Genomic DNA, 12,809 nt, shown 5'->3' on the forward strand with positions numbered 1-12,809 from the left:
ACCTTTCTTGACGTCTTTTACGTTTACTCTTCATACAGGTCGCCTGCGAGAAGTCTTCGAAGGCCTTGGATTCACCGTGGTGACCTTCACCGACCTTGACCACGCCAAGATGGTGGCCGCCATGAAGGACCAGGGAAAGGCCGACCACTCCAACCACGACTGCTTCGTCTGCTGCATCATGTCGCACGGCACCATGGGAAAGGTCTTCTCCTCCGATGACGTAGGCATAGATATCTGTGAGCTCATTAAGCCCGTCAATGCCATGAAATGTCCGTCTCTCAAAGGGAAACCAAAGCTGTTCTTTATCCAGGCTTGTCAGGGGGAGAGAATTCAGCGTAGGGAGAGCTTTGATGGCGACTATGACGCTAAACCTGTCCCCTTTATATGCCACGAAGCCGACTTCTTCCTGGGTCTGGCCACGGTGCCGGGCTATGTGGCCAGGCGGGATGGGGACGGGGCTCCTTATGTCAAACATCTGGCAAAGCTGCTGAGAGATTTCGGCCCAACTCACGATCTGTCCGCCATCATGTCCATGGTGTGCGACAAAATGAACGAAATCAACGACGACAAGTTTGGATGGATCTCGTCCAACCACAGCACTTTGCGCAAAAACGTCATCTTCAAAGCAAAGTGATCCACTTTTGGTTAAAATTGACGACATGGCTTTGGTTTCTCTTTTGGCTTTGTGTTTGGCATAGGTAAATGAGATGAGACACAGATTTCTATCACTATGTGTATGGCCACATTTATTCTGTAGCTGCAGATGTGCAGTAGGAATTAAATCTGGCACCATGCGTTAAAATTCAGATAGAAATTTAAGATGGAATGTAAATACATGGAGTGTCTTAAAATTGCAGTGTGTTTGGTATTGATAAATCAATCATTTGTGGACCAATTCATTACCTTTGCCAAGAAGGTTATGTTTTCAGAGGCGTTGGTGTGTGTGTCTGTAAACACGATAACTTGAGAAGGCTTACATAGAAATGATTAGATTTTGGGCCCCCTGGCGGCTTGTTATGGTACTGCAGTGGAACTTCCGGTTTTGATATCTCGTGATCTGGACGTGCTAGGTTTTGTGCTGTGGAAGAAGTGACGTAGATTTGGCCCCCCTAGCGGCTTGCTCAGGAACTTTCAGGGGCGGTTTTCAAAAGAGACTCAAAATCGGTGGACGGATCGTCGTGATTTTAAATTTTTTGTTCGTCTTTGTATTTTTGAGGGGAGGCGGGAGGGGGCAGAAGCAAATTTTCATGGAGTAAAAAAGTTCGTTTAAAAATTTTTATTGATATCCAAAATATTTTTGTACTGTCATTAAGTATACATTTTTTAACAGACGGGGTGAATTTTTTTATCGGCGCCAACAAAAGGACGTGAAAGTTGGACACATGACTTCAGGGATGGGTCATAGCTTTAAAAAGTGTTTAATATAAAACACCTAAATGAGCCCAAAGTGACACTATTGTTCTCAGGGTTACCTAGTTTATGGATTCATGGTTAAGTGTTTTACTTTGATAAAACCTCTCCATTCCATTCTTTGATAAAACTAGTAGATATGTATACTGTAGGATATTGGACTTTCCTGGATCACGGAGGACCAAAGTTTTAAGGTTATACTTTTTTATACTTTATTTACTCTTTTAAAGTTAGTTACTTTTAGAATCATTTATTCATTCCAATCGTCAAAATTAGGTAAAATGTGGGTACAATTATTCTATATTCAGTTGATTGTTGCATAAAATTGATGACATAAATGTTTGTGACAGGATTTATGTTTATCAGTGATTAGAAAATAAATTTATCTGAATGGATAATGGTTACTAGCGTAAAAATATTTCTGGAATAACTCTATAGGATGTATATAGGAATAAAGTTTTAGATTTTTTATTCGAACCAAATAAAAATGGACGCCAGAACAAGTGTGTTGCGTTCAATCTATGGAGCTTTTCTTAAAAATGGTTGGCCTTTTACTAAACTGTTCATCCGTTCATAGGATAATCCTTTGGCCACAGAATAATATGATAAGGACATACCTACAAATAATAAAGACTGTGCTTTATATGGGGCGGGACAGTGACACTATTGACACTGCATGTCATTTCAAGATGACCAAATACTTGTCTTAAGAGGCGTCGAGCGTCCTTAAGTGTACAAAACACGCCTTGTTCAATCAATGTGGTTGTCCTGTTTGCTGGTTCTACTCTCTTAATATTTACACGCCTTTGTTCTCGGTACCACACTTTGATAAAGAGGTAAATAACAGTCTGTGACCTACCTTTAGGCGGCCGGAGGCACCTATGCTTTGAGTGTGCAGAAATGTAACCCTTTTCAACTTGTTTTTTCTTCTTAAGACATCCCTTTCGTTCCGTATTTCTATGAAGTTTCCACCAGACTAACTACGATCGGCCTGACAAACAGGAAACTTTAGCCAAATAGGGAGAAAGGTTTGCCATGTCATGGAAGTTTCGGCACCACAGAGCTTCAATTGCCCGCGCAGTTTCGAAGGAACGTGTTGCGGTTACCGCGGGCCCACACTCCTGGTCAATCATTCACACTATGCATATGTTTACCAAAAGCTACTGCCCTAGCCTGGGCTCCAGACTGTTCCAGTGCCCAATTCATCGGCTCCAGAGCCAACGTGCCTCCATATATTACAGGCCGCTGGATAACTCTGGGCCTAGCCAGCTGGTTCTGGGTCTGGCACCCAGGCTACTACTACTCGTAACCCCTTTGGAAGGCCTGGTGGAGGCTGATTCCTTTGAGTCAAACGTCAATAACGTCTCCATGAAGAAAGGGCAAGGGTGACAGGAGTCAAAGTCCTGCGTACGTGTGTGTGAAACTGTGTCCATAATCTTACGGAGTACAGCGTCTGCGTACAGTCCGTAGGTGGCAAGAGTTCACGTTTATTATGTTGTTTGTTATTACGGTTTAATTTGTAAAGACGGATTGAGCCAGCCGACAGGAACATAGCTCGTCCGAGGAAGGAACATTTTCATCCGTAGCGGTACAGTCGGCGCGGCGTCCTCTCGTCCAGTACTCGCGATTTTTAGAGATTGGCCGTCGTTTTGCAGGTCACGGGCGGCAAAAACTGTGGGGCGGACCGGCCGCTCGGAGCGCGATTTTAGTCAGGCCAAACTAGTGAGCCCCTTGACCATTTTGCGAGTTTGAGATTCGGTGATCTTCTGGCCAATTCTGCTGAAGACAGTACGGTAGCGGTTTGAGAAGCTAGAGATGTCGAAGAAAGCCTGGGTGCAAGCCATCGCGGCGGCGGTTGCGGTGGTGGTCATCGTGGTGGGTCTCGGGGTCGGTCTGGGCGTCGGACTGACCTGGAGGTCTGGGCGGGCGGACCGGGTAGGGGCGCCATGCGAGCCCTACGGTCCGCCCGTGGGCAGCGGCGGGCGCTACTCCTACGCGGCCGTCGCCACCGACGTCGGAAAGTGCTCCGAGATTGGCAGGTAAGTTTTTAGCTATTAAGATATGCACTAATCGTACACTACATGTAGACTGGATCCCAGACTGTTTCCAGGCTGCAGGGCCTACATAGGCCAGCTTCTCAAGCTCTAGGAAATTTTACCACAACCCCCCCCCCCCGTTAGTCATCGAAGGTAGACCGTTGTAGGGGGTAGGACTTGTGTCAATAAAGACATCAATATTAAGGGCAAGGAACCAACGTGTCCCTTGCCCGAGTCGTGGTCGAGTGTGGAATCCTTCCAGCAGCCTTCAGTATATATAACACTGGTGGCAGCGGTGTATTCACAGTGTATAGTGATCTATAGTAGTACTAGTCTAGTAGTTTGTTGAATCAGTACACGTACAAGTCCCTGCATTCCATGCTTGTCTGCATTCATTCAGGTCATTTTTTCACCTTCCAGTGAATAACGTACACGTAGAAGTTGTTAGCAAATAGTCTTATATCACCACATTTTTCTTGTTAATGTCTGTATGCAATTAGCCCTCGGGCATGAATTAAGGGTTAATGTCCCGCCCTTTCTCGGTGAATATGGTGTGATAAAGCCTTGTCAGTTGCTATAACCACAGAATAAAGCCACCAAGTGAGCGCAGCGAACGAGGTGGCTTTATGAGGTGGTTATAGCAACTGACAAGGCTTTATCACACCATATTCACCGAGAAAGGGCGGGACATTAACACTATTATCATATACATTTTGTAGCTTACACGATAGTCTATCCAAACTGATGCAGTAAGTGATACAATGCACATGCTGAATAGAACATAGAACATGAGTCACCTGAGGTCACTGGGTAGAGTTCACGTTCTATGTCTTCTATCTGGGTCACAGGCAGGGAACAGGTGTTCTTATGGGAGTCAGCCGAGGTCATTGGAACACAACTAAAGTTATTTTTGGATTTTTTAGAACTAGAGCCCTGTTCTGCGGGTGATTATTTGGGTTGTTTAATGTATGGATTGGGATGAATAAATACCCGATTTTGACTCTATTTGTGACATTACGGCGTCATAAGGAATGTGGAATGGAGCCTTCTGATTGGTCAACGTCACCTGGCTATATGATAATTTGCAATAAACATCATCAATAACCATATCATTTTTTTCACGTTTCAGTGATATGCTTGAGAAAGGCGGTTCTGCCGTGGACGCCGCCATCGCGAGCCTGCTGTGCATCGGGCTGACCAACCCGCACAGTTCCGGGATCGGAGGAGGTGGGGTACCTAACTTCGGTTCGGGAAAGTTGTATTGGGGTCACCTTGTGGTGCCGAATGGCAGCCGCACAGACCCTTGCAACAGATATGTGTGTATCTTGTGTGTTATTTGATTGCTGTGATTTGTATTGATGATTATGTGATACCCTGCATCAATTCAGCCGTATTGAGGCTGCGACTGCACGGGTACTGTTTTGCCAATAAAAACATTATTATTACCTCCGGGGAAGGAGATATCCTTCCGCGAGGAGGTTTTACTATTGTTCGAAACATTTCTGTCAGCAGCTGTTTCTCGCGATCGGCTGGACGGATTGGTCTGTTGTTCGGTATACGTATTGCTATTGGGCTGCAGATGGTGCAGAACGTTTTTGTTTAATTGCATATGTGTTTATGGGCGTCGAAATAAAAGGTTTTTAAGTGCTCCGGACACCCCCGTTATGCTGAAAATGGAATTTACCATGTTGTTAAGGAATGGGGAGGTTGCAGTTTTGGGTCTTACCATTCAAAAGGGGTCAAACAGAGGGGTGTCTGGTTCCGATAAAAATTTTGGGTGACGGCGCAGCAATGACGGCGCGGGATGACGGCGGGGGTAATGGCGCGGGTGACGGTGCAGGCTGTCAGACTGAGACACGTTAATCAACAGTCCATACCGAACCAACCGTCAGTAGCCATCAAACCGGCATACAAACATATTACGCACATAACTTTCATACTACACACAAACAAATAACCTAAACCAATAGAAAAAAAAAACCCGGAGGTTTGAAATCTACGATTTCCCTTGTTATTATTATTATCATCATCATCATTATAATAATGATAATAATGATAATAATGATCATTATTATCATTATCATCATTATCATCATTATTATCATTATTATCATTATTATCATTATTATCATTATCATCATTATCATCATCATTATCATCATTATCATCATTATCATCATTATCATCATTATAGGTCTCTTCATGACGATCTACGACAGGGTGACCCGCACGGCGGAAACCATCAACGCCAGAGACATGGCGCCTGCCGCGGCCACGGAGAACATGTACCAACGGAACTTCACACTGTCCACACTAGGTTAGTATTACGTTTTTGTGTACATCCATGAATGATCCCATTATGTTGGCAAGTGACTGTACAAGATTAGGGTCTGTACTCATCTACCAGGACCGCATTAGAACTTTCGACCAGTTACTCTGGACTTCCTCAGTAGACTGCGACGTCAATACTGGGTCACAATTATGTTGTAGACGATGTCGGCCCCCGTCGCGGTTGAGTAAATGATGGGCCCTTATGTAAAAAGGGCCTATAACCTCTTTTACCTCTCTCAGGAAATAGTCTTGTTTGGTGTGCAACATTCTTACAGCGTCCAGTGAAACGGAATGTTCAAAGTTTTAACTTTAAACATGCGACACAGATGAACTTTCATCACAGTGTAAGACTTGAAGTTTATTCTCATACCCGTGTAGGGGGCCTCGCCGTGGCTGTACCCGGTGAAATCCGGGCGTTCTGGACCGCCCACCAGAAACACGGGAAGCTGCCGTGGAGAGACCTGTTCCAGCCGGCCATTCAGCTGGCAGAGGAGGGCGTCTGTATAGGAGGGGCTCTAGCCGCAGCGATAGACGAGAAAACGGTCGATATCAAGAGACCCTGGAGCGGTTTGTGGTAAATATATAGTCAAGATTGTGGAACTCTGTAAGTCAGTGTACAAGAGAAAGTGTGTGTCTGTGAGTGTATGTGTGTGTGTGTGTGTGTGTGTGTGTGTGTGTGTGTGTGTGTGTGTGTGTGTGTGTGTGTGTGTGTGTGAATGAATACCAGAAAGAGAAGCGCTTGGGCCCACGGCTAATAGTAATTCTGAATAAAGATTCAAAGTTAAATGTACTTCCTGGACACAAAATTTTTCCACCTAACAGGCGGAATCATCACAGAACAGGACCTCCGGGACTACCGGGTAGAAGTGACGTCACCTCTCAACATCTCCCTGGCGGGAGGCCTGACCGTCTTGTCGCCGCCTCCTCCAGCAAGCGGACCCGTCTTAAGTCTCATCCTCAACATCTTAGACGGTAGGACAACTTGTAGATTCTTTTGATGTCACTCAAGAGCAAGCCTGTTTAATAACACATATTGACGCAAAGGACAATACCATTGTCATTTCCTTGAAGAGGTTCATTAGCCACGTAAAATTAGAATATTCCTCAATCAGTGACTGTTTTTGAAAGGTATAAACACGTACCTCCAAATTTGCGATGTCCACTGTACATCTTCATCACGGAGTGACCTAGTCTCGCAAGGAGGCGCAGGAGGCCAGAAGCTCCACACAAATCTCGACCTAGTCTCGTGTTGTCACGAGACTAGGCCACTCCGTGATCAAGATGTACAGTGGACATCGAAAATTTGGAGGGACGTGTTTCTACCTTTCAAAAACAGTCACTGATTGAGGAATATTGTACTAACCATTGTCATTTCTTACTACATAATAAACCTATTATGGCAATGAAGGTTTGCATCAATAGAGAAATATATCAAGGGCCATTGACAGAATCTCAGACTAAGGCTCTTGATTCCCCTATTTTCAATTTAACACAATACGATATTGACTCCATTTTAGAATTATTTATGGCACACGTAGGATTTGTGTTGGTTAGGCCACACTAAGTAAATTTTATGGATGACGTCCGCTCGCGCATTGATTTTGGCCTGTTCCTAGAAAAAAAAACAAGAAATTCCGCTTTCTGTAAATATGACCAAAGAGTCACGACAGTGCCGCAAATCGTCAGATTGATGTGAAACAAGTAACGCCGGAAGCCTGTGCCTGGTTAAAAAATGGAAACAAAAATGAAAAAAAACAAAAAAAATGACACTGAAAAAAATCCTGTCAATACCTCCAAAACAGTGCCGTTTTTGGAACTATTAACAGACAGGACGGTCCTGTCAGCAGTGCAATATTTCTTATATCTTGTTTTTTAGGGCCCTTCTTGTTTTTTTTTTCGCCCTCTCGCATTAGATTTAGGGTCTCCAAAGGACGTCATCCATAAAATTTACTTGGTGTGGCCTTATAATTGTTAGCATGATAGAAGGCAACCACACTGCAATGTTAAATGTTGTATAAATGAATGGTTTATTTGTAGTAAAACCCTAACCACAATGTTAAATAGAATCTCCTTGGTATGACAGGAAGTGTCTTCCCTTTTTCGTACAGGTTACCGGTTCAGCCCCTCCAGTGTAGACAGTGTTGATAACCAGGTCCTGACGTACCACAGGATTATAGAGGCATTCAAGTTCGCTTACGCCAAGAGGAGCGAACTCGGAGATCCAAACTTCGTAGATATTGCTGAGGTAGGTACATACAGAACACCTAGCAAAGACCTGTAGGGTTTGGATATCGGTGATATTCCCTCACAGCTAGGTACATGATGTGTTTCTTCATGTTAGAACAATGACCATGTTGTGAAGCTGATATAAATATATTCATTTGACAAATTTAGTTCAATTTGAAGTATTTTTATAACATCCCTTTCTAAATGCCAGAGTTTGTCAATGTTAAAATGACTGCAACGATGGTTGCAGAAAGTGCATGTACCACTCAGTTCAGACTTCGTGAGTCTGCAGTATTATTCAAGATTATAGAGATATTTATCAATGTTAAACTTGATCTATGAACTACAAGCGAATAATATAAAATGGGTATTTACTTAGCCTGGTCTCCGTGATAATGCCGTCTTAGGCCTTGTTCACACGTAACCGACTGAACCGCGATTCGGGTAACTCGCATTCCTCACATCTGGTCCACGTGCCACACGTTCCTTTCAAACTTTGCCCGATCACGATTCGCCAAATCTACATTCATTGGCTCGAAACTACCTCCCGAAGTGGTTTTGGATCGAGGCGCTTTCAATGCGATTTGGAACGCTCAGATGGGGCCGCTTTCAAGAATCCGGCTTCGGTAGAATCTGGATCAAAACCGCGTAGAGCGTTTTAGTGTGACTGGGGCCTCAACCTTATGAACTGACTCAGCGAGCCTGATTTTCATTGTTTTCTGACGAACAGCTGATCAGAAACATGACGTCAGACGATTATGCGGAATCTCTCCGTCTGAGAATCACCGACAGCACGACGCACGACTACAGGTGGGTAATTATCATGTAGCCCGATCACATCACGCTTTAACAGACATAAAACCTTGATAGGCAACACCTCTTAATCCTGTTCATCCATTTAATATGTATGTATGTACAAAAAAAGATAACTTGCACTTATCATTGTGAGACTGAGAACTGCCTGTTACCATAAAGTTGGAGGCTGTGATGACTGTTGCCATAGCGACAGAACACCGTGAGCTCCTGCTGGACTGATGTTCTTAGTGATAAGGAATTCTGACCTCCTATTGGCAGTTTTGGTATTAGGGATATTTCTCCGCAGTTAGATGTGTATGGTAACATATTCGCATTGTAGTCTCACCAGACTAATGTGCAGGGCTGAATAAATAGAAATTGGCCTAAAATGGGATATAATTGGCCAGGGGAGTTAGCCGGCCATAGAAGCACCAGTACAGGCAAACGGGCCCTTCTATGACCTGCTATCTCCATTTTTAGGCCAATTTCCACTTATTATTCAGCCTGCAAAGGACTATCTGGCTGTCTGGTGGAGACTAACCCAATTGGCCCCTGACAGGGAGAGATTGTGTAACACACGTACGAGTTAAGGTGTGTCGTGTTTCCTTCCTTCCAGGTATTACGGCCCGTCGTTTGTCCTACCTGAGGACGGCGGTACGTCACACGTGTCTGTTCTAGCGCCGAACGGAGACGCAGTGTCGGTAACCAGCACCGTTAACCTGTTGTAAGTCTGGTTTAATTTCCTTAACGTTCAACCAGCACCATAACCTTAACGTACATTCATCGTTATTCTCTACTGAGTCTGGTTTACTTAAGTAACGTTCAACCAGCACCGTCAAACTGTAGTTTTTTTTAACAGTGTCGCTCAATGCAAGGCCAATTATTCTTGGTCACTTCTAGGCATAGAGCTAGAGGTACTTAAGTGAGTATAATGTAGTTATGTCAGGAGATGGCAGTGGACCTTTGTTTTGAAGCTTTGTGTTTTGAAGTTAGTCCTTAACGCACATTATCATATAGTCAGGAGCTGTCGACCAATTAGAAGGCTCAATTTACTCCATAAACCATGTCATTAATATCCGATAAACTACCCGCTTTTCAAATGGAACACGTGTTCTGTTCCAATGACCAAAATGGAACACGTGTTCTGTTCCAATGACCAAAATGGAACACGCGTTCTGTTCCAATAACCAAAATGGAACACGCGTTCTGTTCCAATGACCGCAGGTTACCCCAATTTGAACACATAAAACTATAAAAAGAACATGGACATGATAGATTTAGTTCACAAAACTTAAAGTAGCACATTAAATGTTTGACGCGTGTGCGGCGTGTCTCATCACATATTTTTCAACCTCTCACGCATCATCTAACAGTTTCGGCTCCAAGTTACGGTCCGCATCGACTGGGGTGATTCTCAACAACTTGATGGACGACTTCTCCTCGCCCAATCTCACCAACTCCTTCGGAGTCCCCCCTTCTCCGGGTGCGTACGTCAGTGGTCTATAATGTGTGTAATACTATGTAGAATAGATAGGTTTTCATTTTTCTTTCTTTTGATCCACGGAATTAGACGTGGCTTTGCTTTGGATTTGGCTTGCTACGACACTTTGTGTTCTAGTTTCCAGAAAACCACAACAAATATACAGATTTTGAAACATGATGGACATATCACGATTCAAGTTGATTTTGAATATCTTTATATCTAGAAATGTTATGAAAATGAATACAAATGGCAGCAGAAATTTTGACTAACGCGCGCTCTCTTGCATGGAATGCAAAATGCCATGATGCACATTTAGTATAAATGAAACGCAGAAAGGTCTGAACGGTCTTCTTTTTCGACCAACATCAATTCTAACAAAACCTGTGTTTTTCAAAATCTTCAGTGACACACCGTCTTATTATAATTATTGAATCCTATTCGTGTATTGCCAAAACGCTTCACTATAAAGTATCATCGTTCAATTTTTTTTCTTTCAGCAAACTTCATCCGACCCGGCAAACGTCCCATGTCGTCCATGAACCCCACCGTGGTGGTTGATGGGAACGGTGACGTCAGACTGGTGACGGGTGCGTCCGGGGGAACAAAGATCACCACGGCAACGGCTTACGTAAGGCAAACGTCATCAAATACTAGTACCCCGTCCAGTCAAACTCTTCGAAACTCAGAGTCAAATAATTTTGATTCCACAAATCGCTTCGTAGTTCAACTAAACCAAAACTGTAGGATTTCGCTCATAATCCTATCAATAGTGACTATCAAGACCAGATTGCACCAGTCCCCCTATAGTTACCGTCTTGGGATGGTTCGGCTGTATATCTGAACCTTTTGGCCTAGTGGTTATTAGTGCGTTGGTCTCGGAAGCTGGCTGCTCGGGTTCGGCACTGGTTCGATTCCCGGGAGCCCCATTCTTGTTTCCATTGTTTCTGCACTGATAATTAGCCGTACTTGATTGTATACAGTATTATCTCTAGATGTTTAGTAATTAAGATTTTAATTTTCATTCTATATACCCTTTTATTTTTGCACTTTGATCAGTAGTCGCTGTACCTTGTAGAATTGTCGTAATCTCCAAGCAGATCTTTTGGTGGGGTATCAAATTGGCGAGTCTGTAACTATTTCCCCATTCGGTGGGTAATGGTTACAGACTGGCCAATTTGATGTGCTTGGATCTGCTTGGAGATTACAACTGTCGTGCAATAAAGTTTTTCTTCTTTTCTTTCTTCTTCTCATTGATGTCCCAGGTCCTGATGCAGCACCTGTGGTTCGGGCTTGACCTCGGGCCTGCCGTTGAGAAGCCCCGACTGCATCACCAGCTGCTACCCGACCGCGTCGACACGGAAAGAAGCAGGCCGTTCCAACCAGAGGTGAGCCATAACAGCGTGCCACACACTACAAGCAGAGATTTTATTTCCATTACCTCCATGAAAAATGAAGGTATTGTTTTTGGTGTTTCTGTGTGTCTGTCTGTCTGTGTGTGTGCGTGTTTCAACCAGAGGTGAGACATAACAACATACAACACACTCCAGGGTTTCATTACCTCCATGATGTGGAGGTATTGTTTTTGGTGTGTCTGTCTGTGTGTGTCTGTGTTTCCGACATGTTCCAACCAGAGGTGAGCCCTAACACGTCAGTGAAGGTTAGACATCCCGGTAATAAGGTACGCCAAAAGCAGTTACTCAAGCTGGATATGATTTTGGAAACGGTCAGACGTTTCAGGTAGCATCCACTACCTACCTGAAAGCTAGCGGATCCTACCTGAAACTTCTGTCCGTTTCCCAAACCATATCCAGTTGCTTGAGTAACTGCTTTTGGCGTGAGCCATAATAGCAATTACCACACACTCCAAGCAGGGGTTTTGTTTTTATTCTATATTCATTTATCTCTTCCATTATTGTAAATGACAGTTGTTGTGTTTCCACACTCACGACTAGGCCGTTCTGGAGGGTCTACGTCAGAAGAACCACGTGACTAACGTGGCAGGCTCCGCCATTGTCAACGGCGTGGCCAGGAATGGTGACGTCATCAGCGCCGCCTGTGACTCGCTGAAGGGAGGATTTCCTGTGGGGTTCTGATGAGGACTGTTCACAGCGGATTTACCTATAACATCTGTGTCCATAATATCACCTGGGTCCATAATATCGCCACCTTGAGAAATAGTGTGCTTAAAGATATTTTTACTGCAACATACCCTTAAGGTATGTACATTTGAGGTGTGAAGGAGTGCATACCAAAAGTATGTTGCAGTAAAAATACCTTTAAGCACACTACTTCTCAAGGTGGCCATATTATGGACCCTGGTGATATTATGGACACAGATGTTAGCTAAACTAGAAGGTAACATTTGCATAGCAAGTGTGTAATGTTTACCTTCGCATATGGTGGTTTTCGCTGTTAATTCTAACTTAAGCACATTTACATATATGGTGACAGCAGTCTAAATCCCCCTTACTATAAACTTGCAACATGATGACAATGACAATGAACTTTATTGCATATTCACGCCCTAC

General features: G+C 43.9%; 2 protein-coding genes across 2 annotated transcripts in view; both read left to right on the top strand.

Annotated features, from left to right (window-relative positions):
• The window catches only part of LOC109475257 (caspase-8-like), a 3,203-nt gene extending 2,317 nt beyond the window's left edge, over positions 1–886 (top strand). The window contains exon 4 of the mRNA XM_019775857.1: positions 39–886. Within this exon, the coding sequence (XP_019631416.1) occupies positions 39–634 (596 nt within the window). The 3' untranslated portion in view covers positions 635–886. The remainder of the gene's footprint in view (positions 1–38) is intronic.
• A 2,318-nt stretch (positions 887–3,204) lies between these two features.
• Positions 3,205–12,374, top strand: LOC109475113 (gamma-glutamyltranspeptidase 1-like). Its single transcript, XM_019775650.1, has 12 exons — positions 3,205–3,449; positions 4,576–4,673; positions 5,641–5,763; positions 6,156–6,344; positions 6,600–6,749; positions 7,886–8,022; positions 8,734–8,813; positions 9,415–9,522; positions 10,172–10,281; positions 10,779–10,909; positions 11,544–11,666; positions 12,234–12,374. Exons 1-12 carry the CDS (start codon positions 3,226–3,228, stop codon positions 12,372–12,374), a joined length of 1,614 nt encoding a protein of 537 aa, XP_019631209.1. The 5' UTR covers positions 3,205–3,225.
• The last annotated feature ends 435 nt before the right edge of the window (positions 12,375–12,809 follow it).

Source organism: Branchiostoma belcheri, unplaced genomic scaffold (genome assembly GCF_001625305.1).
Source record: "Branchiostoma belcheri isolate BF01 breed outbred unplaced genomic scaffold, Haploidv18h27 scaffold33, whole genome shotgun sequence".
NCBI classification, from domain to species: Eukaryota; Metazoa; Chordata; class Leptocardii; order Amphioxiformes; family Branchiostomatidae; genus Branchiostoma; species Branchiostoma belcheri.